Below are 24,942 nucleotides of genomic sequence, written 5' to 3' on the forward strand. Positions count from 1 at the left end.
AGGTTGGAGCTACATTTGTCTTTGCTACAATTCCCTGTGGTCGGTGAAACAAGGAACTTCTGTTATGCTAGTCTGTTGTTTTATTTTGTATGTAGTTAGGAATTTATGCAGCTGTGTCCCAAAAGTGTACCAGAACTGTCCAATTGCAAGTTGTGAGGGTTTTCAGAGAGACAAGGATAGAATTTTTGTACAGTTGTGTTAAAGATTCGGAAAGCCTTGTACTCTGTTTCAGGATAAGTAATGACTTTCCTTAACCTTAGAGATGCTGAGCTTGAACTTATGATTATGAGGCAAAAAACGTGTGGGCAAAGCCAGAATCAAAAGACTTGGACGTCTTGGTGGGAAGACTCGGAAAGAGTTTTGGTCTGACCTTTTTGCAAGCCTTTCTGCAGACACCAGGAGTACACCTGTATATCCTCGGCTGCTGGGTCAGACTTGTGACATGAGGCTGATAAATGTTCAAAGGTGCCACCACATGTACAGAAAGACCATACATGGCCATATAGTGCCTATGCTGTCTGGCACGTTTCCTTTAGGCAGTACGATCAGAGACTGCTGCTCATTCTGCGGCATTAAGTACATATCCCTGCTTTTATAACCTGGATCGGAAAAAAACACTCATTTTAAATGAATGTTCCTTAAGTCAGGAACAGTCTTATGAGTATATGTCACATCCGAAATTAAGAAGCTGCTGCCAGAAATTGTATTTTATACAGATTTGAAATTAGGAGGAAAAAGATTAAATAAGAGTAGAAGGACAAATATTAAGAGGGAATACCAGAAAAGAAGTGGCTATTGCTGGCAAAGGAGTGACATTATAGCCATAAGACAGAGAAGTTGTCAGGAAAGAAAGGAAGAAAGGAAGGGGAAAATAAAAAGAAAAATCCTGGTTTTGTTGATATTCTTTTGTACCAAAGACATAAGATGAAAAATGGCATGTTGATACATCAGTACTTAGTCAGAATTAAAGTAATTCTTACCATTCTAAATTTTAGCTAGCATTTTGGATTACAAATCTGAATACATATTTTTTCTGATCAATTTTTCCATTTAAAATAAGAAAATTTTTGAAAAATCAGTGCCTAAACGTGTTTTTGCTGCAAATCAGTGGGACAGTTGAGATAAACAGGGGCTGCAGGACTAAACCTAACAGAGGAGAAGTTGTGTGGTTGAACCATTTCACATTTCTTTTTAGTAAATCAATTACTTGGATTCTTCTAGTTCATTCGGGTTAAAGGGATAATAAAAGCAAGAGGACGGTAGGACCTTTTAATGATTAATAGTAGCTTTTGAGTATATTTTTGGCACTGTAAAACTAGCCATTAGTTCCTAATTACTCTGAAGGGTGAAAAGACGGGGAGATGGTTCTTTGTCTTTTATCGAGCCGCGTCGCAGAGAAGAGCATGGCTCTTCTCAGAGATTCACCTCATTACGCCCACTTTCTGTTGCTCTTCTTTCTTTTTTTTTCTTTTCCGTTTCCTTTTTTTTTTTTTTTTTCTTTTCCTTTTTTTTTTTTTAATTCTTTTTTCATTTTTCTGGCTGATGCCCACACATACAGTCTTTGGCAGGCATGTAAGTTCACAGATCAGAAGACATGGGCATACAGGGGTGTGAATATGCCTTAGTGTCGTGTTTGTGCAACTGCCTTGAGTAAACCACTTGTTTCTTTCCATCACTGTATGTATGTACAGCATCTGCTTTCTGGCGTCCAAGACCTGCTGACTACCTTTATTATTCATAGGCTTCACTGCATTTGCATCAATTAATTCTGAATACTTGCTCAAACACACCATATCCCTTACAGCAGATGAAAGAGGGGTAAGAGTTAGTGGTGATTTTTGCTATTATATAAAGGGTAAAGGCATTAAATCGAAGGAAACTAAGGTCCAGGAAACTATGGAAACTAAAATTGAGCAGGGATCCTAGTGGCGCACGCTGGTGGAACATTTGTTTAATCCTGTGTTCTTATGCTCAGGAAACAAACTAAAGGGACTAAAAAAAAAACTTAGGCACAACACTGAAATATATTACGGGAGAAGAAACATGTTGTTATAGTGATATATTCTAGGGACTGAATGTTTCCACTCTGCTCTCTGCACAAATTAGATGTAAGCTAGAGGAGCAAGTCAAAGGGATATCAGAATCAAGTCCACTCACTGTGCCCAGACATCTGCATAGTTCTGAACAGCACCTCATCAGCAGCTATATAAAATACTGTCAGTGTGCTCAGATTGCCCAAAACATGCATTTTTTTTATCAAGTAGTAATTAAATTGTGTGGGAAATCAAGAGGTGAATTAGCACGTGTTATCTTAGATTTTTTCCAGTAAATTAATGTATTTAGATATATGTAGAAGTAGTTGATAGTAGATCTTTAGAGCGCTTTTACGTGAGTACATATGTGAATGTGCATGCTGTTTGTCTTTCCTTCATTTTTCCAGCTGCCTGCCCAGTGCTGTGCAGTGGCAATGGCCAGTACACTAAAGGAACCTGCTTATGCTACAGTGGCTGGAAAGGACCCGAGTGTGATGTCCCTGTGAGCCAGTGCATCGATCCCTCGTGTGGAGGCCACGGTTCCTGCATCGAGGGGAACTGTGTCTGCTCTGTTGGCTACAAAGGAGAAAACTGTGAGGAAGGTAGGACCACAGTGCCTTTTTTTTATGTGGTGAGCTTGCTTTCTGGGTTTTGGAGCCGTTCAATGGGTAGAGAAAGAAGAAAGAATGAAATGAGATTTCAAATATTAAAGCTGCTTTGTCCGATTGTAAAGAAAGAGGTGGTCCTCTGCAGTTTTGGTGATCTATAGAAGTTTAAACTTTTTCCATATGTACTTTTTTTGCAATAGAAAGAATGTCTACCCCAAGTATATCTGAATAGTTATTTTGCCAAAGACTGAAGGTAATTTTTTTGTGGATTATATTTATTGAACAATTGAGAAGTGAAGAAAAATGAGTAGTGTTAGAGAAATTTGTATACTGCAACTCTACTCAAAGCTAATTTATCAGTCACTGTTAACACAGAAGCTGATGAGACAAATTTGTAAGCCTTGGAATTCCAGGTTAGAGACTTCCTGTAGGGCAAATAACTCCCCTTAGATGCAATCACGTGGATCTGAGCAAGGTAGGTAGCGCGTGTCAATGACACCTGTCTTCTAAATGCAAAAGGAAAACCTTCAGGTTGAATGTGTCCAATTCATTGTGCATGCAAAACCAAGCATATTTAACAAAAGAGCCAATGCATAATTTGGTTATAGATGGAGCTCAGTATTGGTTTTATTCATAATGTCATCTGTTAGAATGCACAACGACATAAATTGGACTTCTTTTTAAAATGTATTTGTATGATTTTAAAAGGAGATGAAACTCTCGGGAGGATTGCTAGATTGACAGGTCTGCGTGCCTGGGCACATCTTGAGAGCACTTTGTGATGACATTCCAGCATTTATTCATCACCCGAAGGGAGGAGCAACCCGGGGACTAGGGTGATAGGACTGGAGCTGCATGGTTTTAGGAGTAAGGAATCTTCAGGACATGTTCTGAATGCAACATGGAGCTGTCCAGCAGGTATATATCAATGTGTTGTGCTGTGCAGAAAGCTGCTCTTCCTCCCATGAAAACAAAAGGAGTGTCATTATCATTGCCTTCCAGGGATGCTTCACAACAGTTAAGTTATTAAAGCTCTAATTCAAAACTTTAATTAGAGTCGTTAGAGTTTTTCTGTTGTTTTTTAATGGGCTGTAGTTAAACCATGTCAGGTAAATTCTGTAATGTCCTTTTTGACTGTTAGAATCGGTAGTTCTCAGGTCACCCAAAGTGGGTTTACAGGAATCCTGCAGAAGTGCCTGAAATGCCCTGCTGTATCTTGCATTGTCACAGAAAAGACCTCAGTGTGAGTCCTCAGTGTGTTCATCCACTCTGTTCCCCAGGAATGCACATGCTCAGACTAGTTAAGTTCTATAAATTCGGTTTGCTTTTTCTTACGGTATAAGTGTAAGCATTACTAAAGAAAACTTGATGATTGGCTTTTTTCATTTAATACCTTTAATTTTACCTGGTAAGCAGTGCCTTGCCATCCCCCATGATAATTTCCAGATACTTGCATGGAGTGCATGCACTGTATCATGACTCCCCTTGCACTCCCGTAATGGAAATAGGCTGTTGTAGTACTTAATTCAGCTCATTCCAAGCCCAGTGTTCAAAGCGGGTGAAACAAATATGCCTTGAACTCCAGGTAAGTTCACAGAACAAGCCTAGTCTAGCATCTAGGGCCGAGGTGTTGATGTTCACACCACTCAAACCTGGAAAAGCTGCAAAACCTTGTCACTCAGCAACAGAGGAGGAGGAAGGGCATGTGGATTAATATGTGAGGAGAAAGGGTATAGATTATTTAATCACAAGTGCTTGAAAGGATAAGGTTTTAAAAAGATAAATGGATTACACAGGCAGGCAGTATTAACTGCAGCCTTGGAAGAGGCCAATAACATGACAGGAAAGGTTAGTATAACCTTTGGCATACAACATTTGGCAATAAAAATATAAATAAATAATAACCATGACATTTCTACTAAAGAATTCCATTCCTTCTGTAAATATTTTTCATATTAATTCAAGAGCTACTAGAAAAAAGAAAAGTTATAAATAAATTGGTGTCTCTTTAGTCGCAAGTGCTCATCTAGTCTTATTGGAACTTTATGCATGAATTAACGGTAGAATGATACAAATAAATATATCTGTATTTATATTAAAGTACGAAATCTTCTATATTGATCTGAGATACCAAAAAGAATGGCTAAGGTTGATTCAAGCACCATTCTTCAACAAGAGTATTGAATTAGAATGACTGGATCAGCATTTTTTTCTTCCAGTTAGCTTTTTATTTCTGATATTCAATACGGTCATATTGTTCAAACAATTTACCCGAAATGAAAGTGGCACCAAAATCAATATTTGTGATGCACAGTTTTTGCAGCATAAACACTATTAACAAATTTGCGCAGCGAGTACGGTGGGTATTTGCCAGGTCTCACTCAGGTGGGTTTGGGGGAGACGAGTGAATTTGACAAATTAGGTTACGTTAACTGTGTTTTTCTTGTCACTTTCATGGTCGAGTCGTTTTTCAATGACATTTAACTTGGTAAGTGTAATTCATGGCTCTTTGGGGGTTTATAGTGCATATTGTTCAGAAAACTCCTTGACCTCCTTTTTTGTCCTTAGGGATATGAATTGCTTTCTGTACCCTTTTTGTCAAATCTACAGAGGGCCCAATACTAAATGAGTTCTAATGATCTGAGCTGCCAAGGGGCTATGAGTTCCAAGTCAAACATACTTACTTGCTAAGGCACGTTGTCCTTTGTTTAAACACCACAGAAGCTCCATCTGTAAATCCCTATTAAATACCATTGCAAACCCTTCTAAAGACTTGGGGCCAAACCCTTTGCAGCATAAGTCAATCTAGTTTTACTGCAGGTAATCAAGTTCAGCTAATTTTAGTAGCTGAGGATCTGACCCAAGATGGTAACCCTAAGAGCACGTATTAAAATGGAACAAGATTTGAGTTCAAAGTAAGAACACACTTCAGCTTGAAGTTTGAAAGCTATTACTTAGCCATACAGTAAGAACAGGGTAGCTGAAAAGTGCATTTGTCTAGAACAACAGACAAAATGGGGTTAGTTATGAGTTATTTTTAAAAACAGGAGAGTAGAGGCTTGTGGGAGTTGAAAGGTTTATTCTGTGGTAATAAATCTCAATTGTATTAATGCTGTAACTCTGGGGAGAGGAAAGATGGTTAATTTCTGTAGAAGAGGGGTATGCTTTTCATTTGTTCCACTCTGGTACTCCCATTTCATAAACAAGGTGATACATTTCTAAAATGTACTGTACATCAAGACACATCAGTATTTCCTCAGGTTAGGTCTTCTGCAACATGCAAAATAATACACAAATTACCTGTTTATGTTTTCCATTAAAGTATCGGCAAATAAAAAATCGAGTAGGCAAAATGTAGAGGGTGGGGAAAAAGTAACCACCCTTGTAAAAGCATATTGACCTAATTCTTTTTGGTGTTCTTTAACATTTTTAAGTTAATGGTGGTTATTTATTGAATGAGATTGTTTTTATCACACTTCTCTGTCTACCCAATTAAGTAGAAAAGCACAGAAGACATAATCTAAACTTCGGACAATTTCTAGTCTTGTTAAGTACCAAAAAGTACTGATAATAAGGGAGAAGAGTTGTAGAAAAATTTACAATAATATCTAAATTTATCAAATCCCATCTAAGCTTGGTTTCTCAAAACAAACCTGGTTTCCCTGTAAGTACTTCATAACATTATCGTATTTTCAGGCCCACTTAATGAACAGTAAATCATTTGGGGGAGAAAAAAAAAAGCCATTGCCATCATTAAAATCAAAATCTTGTAGGATATTTTATAGTAATTTGTTCCTATGCTGCTGTAATATGAATTAAACTCAATATCTTGATAACTCCTGATACCTCATCTCTAAATGTGCTTGCTTCAATCCTCTGAGTTGTATCTAATCCATACGCTTATTTTAAATGTTCTGTAACTTCATGAAATAATTTGACAAGACTTTATGTTTATAGAAAAGTTTCAACTTAAAAGATCAAGTATTGTTCATGCAAGATAGAGTGAAAATGTCACTGCCTTAATTTAGAAGGATCAATTTTGAAAAGATGAGAGATAAATCACTTTCATTATGAACTCGGATCTTCCTAGAGTCACAGGAGTGAGTGCCAATCATTCGCAGTTCTTCAGTTGTGAACCGATACATACTGGTCATGAGATGAATTCATTTTATTTAGGACTCGAGTTTGACCTTGGCCCTTAATTCCGCAGCAAGCAGCAGTTTGTAAAGCCTCTATGTTGATACTTGCAGCAGAGCATATAGCACCCTTAGACAACAAATCCGGGATATAAGATAAAGATCTTGAAAGACATCTATTTGTTGAAAGAGCTTATTTAAAAGACCGCTTGTAGCATTCCTTTTTCAGGATCAAAATGGCAACAGAAATCTCATGGATATTTTTTCCATCATAATAGTTTTCACTTTATTTTCTGGAGTGAAAAAAAAGATGAAATCCAAATCTTCTTTCTTCAGTTTCTTAAAGCAGAATTGTCTGCTAATTAGAACCTTGGTTTAAGTACGTAGGTCTCTCAATTTCACTGCTCAGCAAGTAATGGACTATGAACAAAATGTTCGGAAGTGCTTGAATAATTTAGGAGTGTAAATGAAGCTGATATTTTGACTTCTAGGTACTTAAAATGAGTATAATAATGCTATTCTCAGAGTACTCAGCTTTTTAACGGTACTAATAGCAGTATTGGCAAAGATATTGCAAGGAAATATACTCTAAAAAGTGTGATTGCTTCCTTTTTTTTTTTTTTTTTTTTTTGTATTTTACTATTAATTAGAGTGTATGAATCATTAGCGCTATTGTGTACTTCAGAAGAAATGTCTGCAAATGAAGGTTTAGGTGTGGAATGTTTAGGTTTTTTTAAGCTCTCATGTGCTCGTTGCAGAATTCCTGCAGTAAGCTCTTGCTTCTCTGTCACGCTCTCTTTTACCTGGAGCTAATGGGAAGTATTTTCAAAACAAATGTTGGACACTTGGAGAAGCAGCTCATCAGTTTGCCTTATTTCATCTCAGTTGAATAAACGTTGTCTACATGTTTTCCAAACATCATATTGTGTGACCTGACCTTTCTGTACACTGTTTCTTTTGATTTTCGTTCAGTTGATTGCTTAGATCCAACGTGCTCCAACCACGGTGTCTGCGTGAATGGAGAGTGTCTGTGCAGCCCCGGCTGGGGCGGCATCAACTGCGAGCTCCCCAGAGCGCAGTGCCCAGACCAGTGCAGCGGGCACGGAACCTACCTCTCGGACACGGGCCTCTGCAGCTGCGATCCCAACTGGATGGGCCCTGACTGCTCTGTTGGTAAGAAAAATGTTTCTTCCTGATTTTGCAATTATATTTCTTCTTTTTTTTGTGGGGGATGGAAATGTGAGCTTCAGTGGCAAACTGAAATGTAGACAATTCAAAAAACAAAATCCTTAGCAACATTTGAAGGTGATTGATCCTGTTTTGCTTGTTAGTGGGAAGAAGTATTACTCGTGTGTATGTTAGATACTGAATTCTGTGACATTCTTAATGTGGGACTGACAAGTAGCAGGGATGTAAGTCGCAAGTCTGTTTCATTCTGATGATACTCTCAAGGACTGTAGAAGTTACTGACCTGCTTCATATCTGTTTCCCAACTTTAAATGAAAATCTTCCATAATAATAATCTATAAATATGTTTACAACGTTTGAGGAATGGAAATCAGTACAATTATGTAAGTATATTTTTTTTGTTTTGCTTTATTGCACATCAAAATGTTTTTTCATTTGAGAAAAATTTTACAAAACAGAAAAATAGCTTTTCAGAAATAGGCTATTTTTCCCTCTTGAATTGTTCATAGGAATTTAAACAATTACTTGTGGACCAAAAGACGTATTGAAAAGCAAACGCAAAAATAAAAGCTATGAAGTTCATTCTTTCCAGTGCTACAGTTGAGTGAATCCTGATAAAACTTGATTATCCTAACAGAAAGAGCTAAGGTGGAAAAAAAAAAGTTTGAACGAGACAGCAAACATTCTATCTGGGGGAATAATTACATTTTTGCATTTATATTATAAACTGGATCTTGAGATGGACCTAGCAAGGAGTTCCATGGATAGAGGCATAAGCAAGTCTCTAAAAATAATCCTTAAAGTTTTCACTCTTATTCATTATTTCTTAAGATTATTCTGTTGACTTGGTATACCCCACCAGTCAAATCAATATGGAGATGTGTTCTTTCTGCTTCATGCATCAGCAGCAGCCAGAGAAATTAATGAGTGAGAGTTTAACTTTCAATTTCGTTGACGATACACGAGGTGAAAGCCCCTTCTGTTTGCTTTTCCACAACCTCAGCTGGCAGAGAGCAGCAATAGTAGCAATAGGTTTCCCAAAACTCTTACCTCCCAGTGGCTTTTCTAATCACCCCAAATTGTCATCTCTGCTGAAGGATTTTTTGGTGAGTTTCAGCATCCTTTTTACCAAACAAATGCCCATAACAAAATCACCACAGTTTCAGTTTCAGTAAAGCAGAACTAAAGGCTCCCCCTCTGCAATGCTGACAAATGCTGCGGATGCTAGCGGTGGGGTTTTTTTTCATCTGTACAGAGAACACAGCTCTACAGATGGCAGTCCAGCATACCTTAGCAGATTTTTAGTGCCTGTTTTGTTTCTTAACAAAAAGTTAAAGGCTGGTTTTGATCAGAATATGAGAACTCCAGCTTTTGACAGGATATAGTTTTCAGTAAAAGAGTGCTGGGCTGCTACTTCTGCCCCACTGCCTATGCCAGCTGTAATCCTTGCTCTTTCTTCCTCCTAGAAGTGTGTTCTGTAGACTGTGGCACTCACGGGGTGTGCATTGGCGGAGCCTGTCGCTGTGAAGAAGGCTGGACAGGAGTGGCCTGTGACCAGCGTGTGTGCCATCCCCGCTGCACGGAGCACGGAACTTGTAAAGATGGGAAATGTGAATGCAGAGAGGGCTGGAATGGGGAGCACTGCACCATTGGTAGGCAAACGACAGGCACCGAAACAGGCACATATTGCTTTCTTTTCATAAATCGTAGAAACATAGTTACTGTCGTGTATTGTAATAGGCTGTTCCTTTAAGGACCCTAGCGCTTTCAGACATCGTCGCTGCCTCTCAAAATGTATAGGGCAAAATGCAGAGGAAGCCTGAGAGTCATTTAAAGTCAGTAATCAACTGATTTGAGGGAAAAAAAAATCCACAACAAATGAACATTAGTAAGTAGAGATGTAACAAATGGTCCATTGAGGTATGAGCTGAGGCAAGCTTGTCAAACTTAACTAAACATTCCTTTGTGTGAATGACATCTTTTTTAATTTCCTGGTCTGACGCATCGGTGCTTCGCGACTATTGTACATCACATCCGAACCACACGGCCACCATCACCACGCAGAGCAGGGGTCACGTTACAGCAAAATAAGTGTCCCTGTTGTTACAGAAATAGCTCCCTAGCATTTTCTGTGTGTGCTGTGACAGTGGGCATGGTGTTTGCATATAGACAGGCACAGCATGGGAGGGCCTTGCCAGTCCTGCAGCCTGCTGCTGTACCCTTTCCTAATAGCCTGCTGCTCAGCGCAGCGTCGGCGTCCTGCCGAGCGCCGGGACTAACACGGTTGCATCTCCGTCGTGATGTGTCAGCCTGGGAAGTTCAAAAAGGTTGTACTTACACAAAGCAATGATACTCCAGCCTCTCAATTACAGTGCTTGAAAATGTGTTTTGAAGAGGAATTAGTTGTTCCTAAATGAAGTTCTTTAATTCATCTTTGTAAGAAGTCAGGTAGTGTATTTGGACTATCCTGTAAATTTGCACAAAACAAGGGGGGAAAAACATCTTATTTTTCTCGTGCTTTAATCTAAATGGGAATTTCCAGGAAGGCATCTCTCTTCTAAGAAGTCTAAGGAAATTCATCTGGAACAAGAGTATTCAGTTGCCAAGTGAGACAATAGGAGTTTCAGGCAAGTGTGTGCTTCTCTGAAGAATCTTGGGGGGCTGTGAAGTATATCTGAGAAGAAACCCACTGAGTCCAAGCCCTAGATCATACTGTTTTAATTACCCTGAAGTGTTAAATTTAACAATAGAAAGGCAGCAGGTGAATTGAGATTTTCATGGCAATCAGGGACCCTAATGGGACAGTCCTATTACGAGTGAATTGTTATTTCTTTAATTAAAAGTATGGTGAGATTTTTGCATCCCTCAAGCTGTTTTTCATTCCCCTCTGATTTCTCCTTGGATATACAAACCTTCTCAGATACACATATGAGTTGGAAACTAAAAGCATACCCTTACTAAACAACAAAAAAGATATGTATTTTTAGGGCATCTCCTTTGATGTTGTGGTGCTGCATGCTTTCAACACTGTGTGCTAATATGATTTAAATCAAAGCTTTTGTGATTGAACACTTTGTCACCAGTGTAGATGCAGAGTGTTTTTTCACTATTGCTTTCTGAATTCCATCTTATCAACATATTTCTGCTAGATGAATCCAGGCATTTTGTATCAATATTAAATGCTTCCTATCTTTACAAAATGCCAACTATATAGATAAAGGTTTTGCCTTAAGTTGTGCAGTAATTGCTTATTTTAAAAGTTGCTGCCTTGCACAAAACTTGTTTTGTTCTGTAATCTTTTAGAAAGATGTCTATTTTTAGAGAAAATAAGTATTTTGAAAGTCTTCTTTACTGTGCACACAAAAAGATGCCTTGTACTGATTCTTTAAGTGAACTCTTGAGAATTACAAGCCAGACTGGTGATCTCTGAAGGGAGATTTTTAGCCCAAATATTCAGAGTTTTAAAATAACTACTTTTGCTATTATTAATGTGCATAATCAATTCTACTCTTGAAAGGAATGGTGATAGTCACGAACCATATAAAATATGTATAAGTTTGGGGAAGTGGTAGATACGCATTAGCAAGATGTATGTGTTTGCTTGTGGCAGAGATGAGACTACTAGGGCAAAAAAAAAATTAGCCTACAATTGAACTTGAACAGTCGTAAGTTGCATGTTGAATGCAGACAAGTATGTGCTAATCCCTGTGGCTGCGTGGCGTTTCTGAGACATTTCATGTGTCCGTATCGACAGCCCTGCTTGTAAGGTCAGCCACAAAAGCGAAGAAGTGGTGCCCAAGGGGGATTCCCTTCAGCTTGGTCCCATTGCTGTGGCTCATGTTCCATGGACAGAGAAGGGGAGAAAGTTTGAAAGAGAAGAACAAAACCAATTTTCATCCGAGTATAAAAAGAATCTTAAAAATTAGCACACAAAAATTTGTTATTATTGAATGGATTGGTACTTCGGAGCAAGGATGAGTTGCTCTAGTTTGGAAAAGGGAAAGTGTGCTGAAAGTTTATGGAAATACATTTTAGCTTCATCTATTTTTTTGGTTTACCTTTCAGATAAAAGTTGAGCAGGCCACTTGGTGTTAGAATTACTTGCAGAGAAATGTCCTCTTAAAAAGATAATATTCATGAATACTGACCTAGAATACTCAGACCTTGATCCTTTTTTGTTCTTTTTTATCCAAAGCCACGTCTTACTCCTGTTTGGCGGGTACCTGACAAACCGCACAGTCTGTTTTGCCTAAGATAGAGCCGGGTCAGACCAGAGTGACCTCTGCCTGTGAGCAGAGGTTCAAGCTCTCCTTCCTTGCACACAATTATGTGTTCAGGCGCAGTAAATGTCCATGCTTTCCTCCAGGACATTTGAGTGTTTCTCCATACGGACTTCAAACAGAAAAGATGGGAAACCCATCTGAGTTCGTTTATTCTGAATAGGCATTTAGTGTTGGACCTAGTCTAAAATGTATTTAAGTTGGTAGAAAAAGTTGCTTTGATTCCAGTGATTTCAGTGTCAGCCTACATATTGCAAAGAAATCTATTTTCTGAGGAAATGTGGATTTTTATGTAAACCAAATGTCTTTTCTGCATGTTTCTTTACCAATTGTATGTGTTGTATTCGTGTGGCAGCGGAAGAGCATTCATTATAGGAACCTGCGAGTATTGCAAGTTTCTTGGGAATATTTTATTTCTATTTAATATAAAATTATTCCTTTCTAGACAGTAGGCTACTCGTTGGCGTTTCAGTTTTGCCTCTCTGAGCTCACATTCTCTCTGGCTAAATTCAGCTGAAGTGCTGTTTCTCTCCCTATTACCTTTTCTTATAGGAAAACCACTCTCAAAGATCTCCTAGAATGCTGAGTAGTTCCTGGTAATGTGCACTTTATGGAAAACAGCTTTTACCCATGTGCAGCAGCAGAGTTATGTATATACCTCAGTGAGCACAAATCCCACCTTATGTAGATTTTGATCAATCTATGCATATCCAAATAATACAAAAATGAAAAGGTGGTGGCCGGTCTTACTTGAATGCTGTGGGTAGCAAAGCAGAACTCTACACCACACAGTAGTTTTCACTGTGCTGCTTTGGCTAAGAAGAAAATTGCTTATGGGAGTGATGATGAAAAAAAAAAAAACTTTTCCTTGTGCAAAAATAGATCTATCAGGATATGTTTATTAAGTGATTACTATTCAGTGATTGCAATTATGGAGGAAGTTACAACGAAATAATAGAGGGTAGGCTAGATGAGGAAAAAATATTAGAAAACTAATAAAGCAATCGACTAACATATAGCAGTTGCTAAATCTTAAACCAATCTCATAACTTTTAAGATTGAAGATTGTTTTTCTTTGAAATGTCTGAGTTTTTAAGTGTTGTTAATGAATGCTGTTCTAAAACAGATGAGTTACATTTACTGAAAATAATATTTAAATAGTTAGAACTGTGTTCTCCATATGAACCGTCAGGATTTCAAACTAAGGACAGTGCGAGCTACAGAGATCTTAGGAAAGAGTCAAAATACCATATTACAGGTATTATTCCATCTGTAATTCATGTCACTAAAGTATGAAATGTGGCTGTTATTAAGTCAGTAGCAAAATCTCACTGAGACAGCAGTGAAACCAGGGCTTAATGCGATGTATATATGAAATTAAAGCTTAAAATTTAAATACCCATACATTGTGTCTCCTAAGGTGAGATACAATACCAGAAGGCAATATATGAGATTTTCTTTGTGGCATCTGTCATATTTCTGAAGCCTTGGTCTTATCTACACTTTTATCCATTAGATGCAAGTTAACTATTCTTCCTTTCAGGCAGAAAGTGGCAAAAGGTTGTAGTCAAGGAATTGGAAAATGTAGGTCCTCTGTTCCAGATTAAGATGAAGGCAATGATTTTCTTTTCTATTTTTAATGGAAACGACCTGTGCCCCTCGGACAGCCGTAGCTAGCTAGGTGCCAGGCGAAGCCTGCAGCGGGCTGGTGTGTGCAGTGCTGTGGGGCCGCTCCGGCCGGCCGTGGCCCCGGGGTCGAGGAGGGCCTGTCTGTCCCTGTCTCCCCTCTGCTGAGTCCTTGGCCTCTGCTCTGGGAATGTCAAGCCATAGGACGTGTTCCTTAGCAAACAAGGGATTTGGAGTTCCGGCCTTAGTCTAGGACTTTCTATTCAATATTTTCATGAATAAGTAGGGCTTCGAATAAAGAAGAAAGATTTGAAGGAACAGGGATCCCTTGATCTATGTAAAGGCAGACTTGTGGGAAATGGTCTAAAGTCTTCAGATACATGAAAACCTGCAGGAAAAAGGAAGAAAGTAATCCCTCTGTCTGGGTTGAGTCAGATGAGCAGTTTGGATTTAAGTTGCAATTTGGGAGATTTAGGTTTAGTAGTAGAAAAAAAATTGTAACATTAAATGAAGAACCGGCATAGATTTGTTTAAACATGTCTATGAAGAATAGCCTACAGATAACTGATCCTCATGGGTTGCACAAAGCACACTTCATAATCATCAAACAAGATAAGATCTCTGCCATTTTGATTTTTAATGGTACTGTGACCTTAACATATATTTTGGATCACTCTGAAACACCCAAACAAGGAGTAAATATTACACCATGTAGGTAAAGGCTTAAAGCTGCCTCCCTGTGGAGTACCAAGACACTCCTACTTGAATACTAGGTAGATAGTTTATACTTCTGTTTTCACTAAACAACATTTTTCCCAAGTGTTTTGGCATGAGCGTGCTATTTACAGCTTTAGGCATGTTTACTTTTTTCTAGACAGGAAAGAATGCCACATATCAAGTACAGAGATTTAGATTTTTACATTATCATAAAGTCAATAACCCGCAGAAACATTCGTACTGCAGTATTGTGTTATCTTTGGACACAGCAGGATATTTTTGTCCCATGATAATGCTCTTTGTGTCAAAGTTTTTTTTCTTCTACTGATTTTTCATGTAATTACAACCGTAATGATTCAAAGATGAGGCAATTTTCAGGAGAGATGGAAAGTGTGTGGGAGGAGACGGTAGAAAGCCATCGTATCTGACAAAGAGCAATTTAGAAAGACTTAGATATATTAGACTTCTGCAATGTATTTCGAACTTAAAATTAATCTATAGCAGTTTATACCTTACAAAGTATAAAAAAATCTTTCTAGCAAAAACAACTGAGTTTTAGATTGCATGCTGTGTAGAGAGAGCAATGATTTTTTTTCTTCTTCCTTGAAAAATGTGCAGCATATTTGGGCCATGACCACTATTCATTACTGATGAATAGAAGAATTACAGTAGTATGTATAAGGGCATGAACAGAAAAAGTAGAAAGCTTGGTTGGTTCTCTCTCTGCAAATTCAGTTTCCTCATTCGTTATTATACGGTCGTCGTCTTGTCTCTACTCTTGGTAGCAGGTCACTCGAGAACCGTCTCCATGCTGCAGGCTTTGAAGTACGTGGTGTCACACTTTCACTCTGAGTATCATAAGACGGTTCCCCCCCCTTCCCATGCTTCTCTTCAGCCCAACAGAACAGTAGCAGATACTGCATGAATTAATGTGAGAGATTCTCAACAATTCCTGTCATTTTTCTGCATATACTTTGCATTCTAATTTCCATCGTGCAAGTGGAGAGAGGTAGGTAGAAATTTCCCTTATAAAGTGACATTTTGATATTTCTTTGACCTCAGAACAGTCTTTTTGACATTGATGGTGTGATGCCATTTATTTCATTTAATGAAAGGAATATCTTCATCAAAAGATGTTTGCTGTTTAGTGAGCTAGAAAGCTGAGCTGAGATCCTAGGAGGGTTAGGAATGGAAGAAGCCAGGCTTATGGGATCCAATTTTAGCCCAAAGGAAGCCTAAACTTTTTCTGAACTTCTGATGTTTCAAATGTAAGCAAACAAGCAGTGATTTCCCCTTTTTGTGGACATAAAGACCTTTCTTATTCCCAACTAAATTCTGAACTGTAGCTGTTAAGTGGGGAATCGTAATTATATTCTAGTACAGTAAGTAGAGAAGCATGTGTACTCACATATATCATCTCTTATTATATAGACAAAAACCAAGCAACTGTACTAAGCAATGACAGGGGTGGCCGTCCAGTCCAATACCATTGTGCTTCAGCAAGGATGCAAGTACCCTGTAAATAAGCCCTTGGAAAGTGCCTCCTGGAAAGATGAAGCTTTGGGTCTTTGTCAGCTATGTTAGGGACTGGGATGCTGGTGGTTTTTGGTTTTGTAAACGTGTTTTTTTTCTTCTCTCCTTGTAATCTCTGAATCAAATCTCTTGGCTGTAGTTCCCAGATTATCTGTTGTGACAATAACAGCTCTTATTTCTCATCTCAGCATTAAATTCTGCTTCTAATTTTTAGCTCTCTCTTAATTTCTGTCTCCGTGTCTAAAACATAATTTGCTACTTTTGTGTTTCAGGCATGAGTAAAATTGCTAAACAATTTCTGTAGCACTAAGGTACCCAGAACTAATATATGTATCCTAGTTGAGTGTGATGGAATATTCCATTTTGAGTATATATTCTGCTGTATAGAGATTTGTATACAGGGAGAATGTTTTGAGTTTCAGGGAGCTGCGAAGCACAATTACTTTTCATTTGTAAATCTGACACAGGGCAGCTGGGGATCTTTTTGGCTAAAAGGCAAGCTTATTCTCTAGGAAGAGTTTTCCTGTTAGCATTCTTTGCCAAGCACTCTCTGTAAACGAGTGAAATATGTCACAGTGCAGTGTCAGACCAGTGAGCAGCCCTTCTCTTTCTCTGTGTATGGGATATTACGCAGAACATGACTTTATTTATTCCCCTGCTAGCTCCAAAACGTTAATGAGTGTATTTTCAACAGAGCTTCCTGCGCGTTGTCTGGTACTTCAAAGATTCACCCAGCAGATGCTGGTAAATGATTTCCCAACTTAAAATCACATTTCTTCTCCTTTTGGAGGGGCTCGTACATGAGTTATATTGATTTTCTGGCCAATTTTTGAACTCCTAAAAGACTGGGAAAAAAAGGGGAGGAGGGGAGCAATCGATCAACCTGCTGATCTGACTTTCGAAAGGGCAAAGCTGATTTTGCCGTTCGTAGGACTATTTACAGCACCAGGCAGGCTTCTCTTGTTCCAGAGATAATGTTTTCGCTGTTATTTTGTACCCTGTGGTGTCAAGAAAAGCTCTGGCAAGTGAGTGAATTACACAGAATTGATAGATGCAAAAATAATAAAGACACTGAAGTGCTTGCAAAGGGTCTAAGAGATCCATCGTATCGTGATAGATAAGTAGTATAAGGTCTTGGCAAATGCATATGTATATTTCTTATGAATAAATAACTGCAAAAGATAACACTACCTGCACATCCTTTTGAGGACTACAATTGGTATTCTTTTTAAAGACGTTTTCATTAATCCCTCACATGCTTGCTTATACATTCTCCAGATCGAATTCTTGTGTCTTTAATATCAGTTTAACATAATTTTTTATGCTTGAATATGCAGATAGGGCCAAATGCGTTTTTCCAGACTGCTGCAAACTCGGTAAAACAGAATAGTAATTGAGATACCTCTTCAGCTTTCTGGTCTATTTTTTCTCCAATTACTGCACAGTACCAAATTAGCAGTAGAGTGTGTTAGAAGTTAGAGACCTTTTTTCCTAAGATATTTGTTAGTTTCGAACTACGTTTGATATTTTATTATTTTAATATTATAGTAAAAATATTAGTGACAGAGAGAAAAGGAAGGAGGGGGAAAGGTCTCTGTAGCATCTCTCAACTGTCAGTTCAGGATTTTGCTGTGTGATCTATTCAGGGCTTGGGGGGAAAGAAAAAGCGAAGCTATCGGAAGCTTTTTCTTTAAACTGTCAGTTGTCTGTTGTGTAGAAACTACTCACCAGGAATGCACTGCATACTGATGTGGAATATTGATAGGTCCTTCTTGCACAGCGCTTTCTGCAGGACTCCTCACTAATACCAGTCGTTTTAAAATCTTAAGTAATGAATGTGGGGACTTGTTCAGGATGCCAGTTATGGGGCAGCTCTGTTGTGACCCATTCTTCTTGAATAATTACTAAAAATTTTGTGTTGCTCCCTTATTTTCTCTTGTCCTATACCTCTACCCCTATTCTGACCTGCTTGCTAAATGTTTTAGGATGACCTTAACTCCCTACAGTCACAGTCTGTTTCTTTTAAGATAAAGATCTACACATACCAGAAGAAGGCAAGATATCCTCTTGGGATACCTTCATGTAATGTAGTATTTCTGGTGTAATTAATTAGGTAACTGAAATGTACTGGATATGTGAGTGTTCTTGAAGGCGCTCATCTTTCAGAACTTGCCTCCGTCTCATTCCGATACGCAGTTCCCTTTGCTTCCCCGTCCCTGCAGTGTGGCAGCTCCGAGGCCCGTGGCCTGTGCGCGACACCTGGGATTCGCTGCGCCTCCTCACGCGGTTCTGTTGGTTACTGGGAGTCATGCAGCGAGCCCCAGGTGTCCGTGTGTGAAACAGGGTTTGTGTTTGCTCACACAGTTTGCATGATGGCACCTAAGTCCTACTCGTTTGTATTGCGTCCCTTACACAACACCGGTAAAAGGCTATGGGATTCCAACGCCGGTAAAAGGCTATAGGGAGCCATAATTTTGAGAAACTGCCTGACAGTGGCAGAGTTTATAGCTTTTTCCTAATCCCATTGTACTTTTAGTTTCTTTTCACAATATTTAAGAGTCCAGTGCAGAGTAGGTCAGTCTGTTCAACGTCAATAGACTGTGGCATTCTCTTTGCCATGCAAAGTAGCCACAAGGAGCGGCTGCAGCCTCTCTCTCTAAATATTCTTGGGTCATCAGGGTAGAGTTGAACTACAAGAGCCGATAGTTAATCTTTCATATAATTAAAGATGATCTGCACTTTTAGCATTTTAATATATTTTTACCAAAACCCATATAACAAGAAGATGCATTTCTACTGTATTAATTTCAGTCAATTATAAAATTGCAGATGTGATCTTTTAGGTAGATGTTGAAATGGTGAAGTTTTTTATGAGTATGACAAGTGAGTAAGATTCATAATGAATCTAGAGCACATACATTTTAATTTGCTTTCAAATAGTCATTCAGGGGATCGAACAGCTAAGCCAAGAAACCACAGTGCTTCGTGATGTGCTCCCTGTTCTGAAGATGAAAGGAAGAAATAGGGAAAAAGTAGCAATAATGGTTTTATTATTTAAGAAATAAATATCATAGACCAATCATGAATTAAAATCTTTTTAATGAAAAACTGAAGCATTTTATAGTGAAAAATAATACTAGGTTGTGATTTTAGACTAGAAGCAAGGAACAATTAACAAAAAGACCGAATGAATAAAAAAGATCAATTCAGCAATAACACGTTTCACTGCAAAATTATGATTTATTGATCATAAAAGTAGTGGCACATCAAACACTGTGGTTTTCCATTTGCTAGGACTCCAGAGCGAGTGCTGGGCTGTTTGTGGAGTGAGTCCCTGAGGAGCGGCGCTGATGGTATTTTTGTAAATTCATTGAGCGCCCACGCAAAAAGCCTCAATGTCACAGATGATGATTCACCTAAAATCAGAGAGACATTAGTGCAGATGAGAGAAGTGGCTTTGTGTTTTAAACGATGGCAACACCAGAAGGTAGAACTCAGTTCCTGGAGCATGTTTGCCATCATCTTTTCAGCATATTTTAAATATAAACCAGTGTGACTTCTTTTGCTTTCCATTTAATAAAGCAGGGTGAAATGTGTGTCTGCTAGGTTACAGATCACTTCCCTCTGGAATTAGTAGAGGAATTAGCGTTATAACTTGCAGCCTTAGAGCGGAAGGTAGTGTGACTGAAATTAAGCAGTTAGAAAAGGATGGATGTTTCTGTCTTCTCTAATTTATTTTTAATTTTCAGAAACACTTGTCTTTAAACAAGCAAAATAGTATTTTGAGCAGGAAATCATGGATCACAATCATTAGTTAATGTTGAAAACCCAAAGCACAATATGAAACATTTTTTTTTTACAAATTGAATAATTTTATAACCTACAAATAGGTGGGTTTTTTTTTCCAAGGTAGTCTGATAACGGGACAGGAAAAGCAGGGCTAATGTGCCTTTTTTTGTTTCTGATAATTTTGAAAGATATCGTTTACTTAAGAGAGAGAATCACTGCACAAGACTTCGTTAGGAGCCTGAAAAGGAAATGAAAGTTGACACTGCTCCCCATGCAGCATTGGTAATAGATACTTGAGTTTGGAAAAAGCTGTATAGGGACATAGATTTTTAGATCCAATGCATCTTTTTGTTCGTTTCTTTGGAAACTAGGGGGAAATTGCATTTTGCTACTGCCTGGCTTGGATCGTTATTAATTGATTCTTTATCGTGAAGCCAATCCAAATATATCTTCAGTATGTCCTGTGCAGGATTGAGCCTTCTTTGCCAAAATAGAAACAGTCAGAAATATATTGGATTTAGAGTGGGGGAAAACTTCCATATTTAGAGAACGGGATGATAAAGTCAAGGTCACTTTGTGTTTGTGAAGGTCGAGGGAAATACCAGGGAAATACTGTAAGCAACTCTGCAGTCATTGCTTCTGCATCCCCTCTGCAATGATGCAGTCAGACGCCTGTCACGTGTGTGTGCTGCTCTGTAGTGACTGCCCGTGGAGCCAGGAAACAGGGGAAATTAAACCTATCCAAATTTATACTGGGGATTCCTAAGCATTAGCTTGCAGTTGCAGCCTTGCCATAATTGAAATGCAGATGGGCCTGGAGAGGTTGTCGGTTTTATGAGTTTTCATTGGAATCTTTTGTTAAAGAATTTTATAATAATTTTGCTTCCTTACATACTAAATAAAAATGTGAATCAAAAGTGGCGAGTCCCGCCCTTTCTTTCAAACAATAGTTCATATCCCTTATGAAAAAGCTTAATTACAGATGAGATACCACTAAGGTACCAAACTGTGCAGATATTCTAAAGTGAGTCTTGAAGTTATTAATACTTTCAAACCATGTGAAGTGTTGTTCAAATACAATGAGGGTAGTGCTCATTAAAATCTGATTATTTCCCTCTTCCTTTTAATCTTTTATACACAGAACATTCAATAAGTCAAGTCTGCCTTCTCCCACCAGTGTTTGTTTTTCTAGTTATCGTATCTTGAACTGCTTATTACCTGGTTGAATAGGAAGTTCATGCGAAGTTCTAAATGTGAAATATTTTTAAGGGGAAATATTTATTCATGAGAATTGGAGATATTTAATGTATTCACTTTTCATTTTAGACCGCATCTGGTAATTCCCCTTTCTAGTTAGTTTATTCTGCTGTACTAGGGATTTCCTCAGCATTTTTCAGATAAATCGATATATTTTTCAAATTGTCTAGTAAGATGTATATTGCATATCTGATTTCTTAAGCCACATGCCTCTACTGAGTTTTAATGGGAGTTGCCCTTACAAGTTATTAGCATAATATGCCCCAAGGTTTTTTTTGTTTGTTTTTTTTCCTTTTCCATATTTAACACTTGAGGTAAAGATATAAAACATGTGGAAAGATAGCAATAGATGCTAGTAGTCCTTTGATGACATATTACTCATTTATTAAAGATAGTGTTTTACAAGGCTACTGTTGCTGGTCCTTTACCTGAATTCAATTCCTTCATTTCAAATTAGGAAATAATTAAAATCAATAAGTTGTTTCATTCAGAACAAAAGCAGGGATGCGTGCTGGAAAATGCACTTTAATGTCTCCAGTGAGTGCTACGCACATTGACTAGGAAGGCAGCTTTCTGTCATTAAGCTGCAGGATAGTTTTTCCAGTCAGTGCTACCCTGATTAAGAAGGATTTTTGTGAAAGGTTCTTAACCGCTTATAAAAATTATTACAGTAAATTGCATAGTCACTAGGCCTGATTAAATATATTCCCAAATATGTATTTACTTTGAAACTTAAAGCTGTTGCAAAGTTCACTTTGCCTGATTAAGCCTTGTGGAGATCTCCTGAACTCCAGAGTGAAACTGCATCGTCTTGAGGTGAGAGACCTTCGACTAATGTTTTGATGCTGCAGGGTGATGTTAGCGAGCCGTGACAGGGGCAGGGGGTACTTGAGCTACACAGAGACCTCTGCAGCTTGGGGCATGGGCGAACTTCTCACTCTGTGCTCTAAACTGGTGACTGCTCTGGTACGGTGTTTGAAAGCTGTTAGATACCTCTGCATTTCTCAGTGGTGAACCAAGTGTGTACAGGAAAGCCTGATTAATGTGTTTCTAACATGTTCTGGAATCCTGAGAATGTGGCAGCTATAGGCAAAAAATGGGGAAAGACACTATACCTGATAGAAATTACTGAAAATGGGCAGAGTATGGTATAATTTTATAATAAATTATACCATATGTAAGTTATAATTGTACTTGAACTCGGAGAGGGAAATAATGCAAGTCTTCAAAGTAAACTTATGGTTTATTTATATACTTGTAGTTATTTTCCATGTAACATTTTAAAAATAATTAATAACCTTAATTGTGATCTAGCTGTCACCTTCACCAATGTTAGATTGTTTTTAATTGGAAATGCTTTTTGTCTCATCTTTTCTTTTTAATAATGCTTCTAATAATGTTAAATTTGCTTTTCTCCTTTTTGTTTGTTTGTTTTGGCAATCTGTGGTTTTGTGCCTTTTCACCTGGGATGAATCAGGGGCACCCTGTGCTAGTCTAATGCATTGGTCATTCACTCCCGTTACAGCAGAGAGGCACTGATAGAGCAGTCTCAGCCGCTTTTTCCGGCTCCTTCAGACGTTACATTTCTCTCTTCCCTGGAGATCTGTTCCCAGCAAACAAGTCCCATTATAACTAATAACATCCTGCCTGTCCCAGCATGCTTTAAAAACTGTGTCAAATACAGATGCAGGGTAGTGAAGTTAGAATTCTAGTTGGTGCTTCCGATGGCTTCAACTGAGAAATGGAAAAGAAATGTTCTATCTATAAGCCTAAAGCTGGCTTAGGTACTTGTTTCAGAGGATTAAGGTCATTTCTAGAGATGCCAGGAAAGGAGGAGAGCTATAAGTTGCCTAATGGTAAACGTTTTTAATATAACACAAGCAGCACTTAAAGAGCTCTTCACCTTTAAATTCCTCCCAAATACTCATTAAATACTCTAGGCTTTCTTGGTGGTGAAATGGTGAGATCAAAATCAATATTTCAGATTTATTTAGTATTTAAATATCAAGGTATATGGCTGTGTTTGAAGGATTATCAGATTTTTCTCTACCACTTTTTGTTCTTTACTGCTTAGGCAGATAAAGATGTAGCAAACAAAGGAAGTTATCTGGGTCTTTGTCTGTGCTTGTGGGATTAAAAACAGTCTAACCTGGTATTATATATATATATATATATATATATATATATATGTATTTCTGTTGCCTTCTATTGGTTATATGTGCAGTTGGTACATATAAAAAACAGGCAAATTGAATGGTATTATTCATGAGCTTATATATATTGAAAAGGGATGCAGAAAATGTCCAGCACTTTAGAATGAAAGGCAGATATGTGTATGTATGTATATATATATATAAAAAATATGTTCGATGTAGTGAAATATCTATCTTCTGTGCTACATCTGCCAACAGCCCACCATACACAAATGCAGAACTCAGGATATATTATTTATGTATTTTATTTTGTTTTACGTACCTTGTCTACATGGTGGAATATTTCTCCTGTGACATGGGCATTATTTCGTCTTTGCAAATCCATTTAAGTCCATAAACTCTAAAAACAAAGGTATCTCATGTTTGTAATATTCAAATATCCATTATTTGTTGTTACTTCTTAATCATACTTTTCTGTCTGAAATGTTTGGATACTCTGACCTGAAAAAACATACAACAGGCTGCCATATTTTGGAATTCATATAATGGATGCTTTAAGAAGGCCAACTGCAAAATATAATACATGTCTATAGTTCTTTTCATTCTAAAGGGATTGCAAAATTCTGTACAAATTAAGGTAAAGGTAATCCTAGAGCATACTAATTTGTTAAGCAGTGATAGAGGAAAATGTATGTTTCTTGTAAGGCTTGTATTTATTCGTTTGTTACAGATTTGCACAGTTATACAGGATCTACATACCCCTACATTCTATGCTAAATTATAAATTCTGTGTAGACCTTAGTATCTGATGGATAGCAAGTGATTATATTGTAATAATGCCTGAGAAAAATGGTGTTCCCTGTCCTGAGAAATAAGCCTTATGAAGCCTAAAATTGGTCAGATTGGAAGTAATGCAGATTGGAAGGGATGTCAGGAGCAGCTCTACTCCTGCTCAAAGCGGGGTTAGTTCTGGGTCACTCTGGTCCATGGGCTTTAGGGCAGACATCCTGCAAGCCCTTTAAATTGTATCTTGAAGAGGCTGTTAGTCACCACTCAGCACCGCAGCTGGCCTTGTCCTCTCCTCTCTGCTTGTTCTCCCATTTTCTTTTTGAAGTGTTCTCACCTGTGCCTTGCAGGACCTGCACACATCCTATTCTCTCACATCCTGGGACTCAGATAGGATTAGAAATACTGGTGTGTACAGGTAGGTGCTGGCAAAGAGGACACAGTTCTGTTTTGTGGTTCCTGTAAGTGCTGGCTTGGCCTGTTAGGGTGGTCTGATTCTCTTCAGCACCTCAACAGCGTAGCTGTAGATCTGTTTGTTTATTAAGGAGTCACAGATAAAGAAATTCAGTTTGTACTTGGAGCAGAAAGTGCAAAATGTGTTGTAGCTTTTTATATGTAACTTCTTATTTATAGAGTGAAGAAATTTATTGTGTAGTCTTAAGCTCACTTCTAAAAAATCTCCCCCTCCTACAAAGATAAGATCAGCCTTTGTCAGTTTAGCAGAGCTCTCAACCTCAGTTTTCATTCTTGTACCTTAGGCAGTCTTTTAGATATCCTGAGCCTAGCAGATAAGCAAGGCCTTGAACTTGATTTTGAATTTCTTTAGGAAGCCAATG

At 38.1% G+C, this 24,942-nt stretch overlaps 1 protein-coding gene across 2 annotated transcripts in view; it reads left to right on the forward strand.

The window, feature by feature from the left end:
• TENM2 (teneurin transmembrane protein 2) overlaps window positions 1-24,942 on the forward strand; it is a 415,827-nt gene that overhangs the window by 330,395 nt on the left and 60,490 nt on the right. Inside the window, exons 10-12 of one of the 2 annotated variants that reach the window (XM_088522621.1) lie at window positions 2,441-2,635; window positions 7,750-7,950; window positions 9,432-9,644. In XM_088522621.1, coding sequence (XP_088378747.1) covers window positions 2,441-2,635; window positions 7,750-7,950; window positions 9,432-9,644 — 609 coding nt within the window. The remainder of the gene's footprint in view (window positions 1-2,440; window positions 2,636-7,749; window positions 7,951-9,431; window positions 9,645-24,942) is intronic. The other variant, XM_088522622.1, reaches the window with a different exon arrangement.

The sequence above is a fragment of the Tinamus guttatus genome, unplaced genomic scaffold (genome assembly GCF_059628265.1).
Source record: "Tinamus guttatus ecotype Peru unplaced genomic scaffold, ASM5962826v1 Tinamus_guttatus_pri_ptg000155l, whole genome shotgun sequence".
NCBI lineage: Eukaryota > Metazoa > Chordata > Aves > Tinamiformes > Tinamidae > Tinamus > Tinamus guttatus.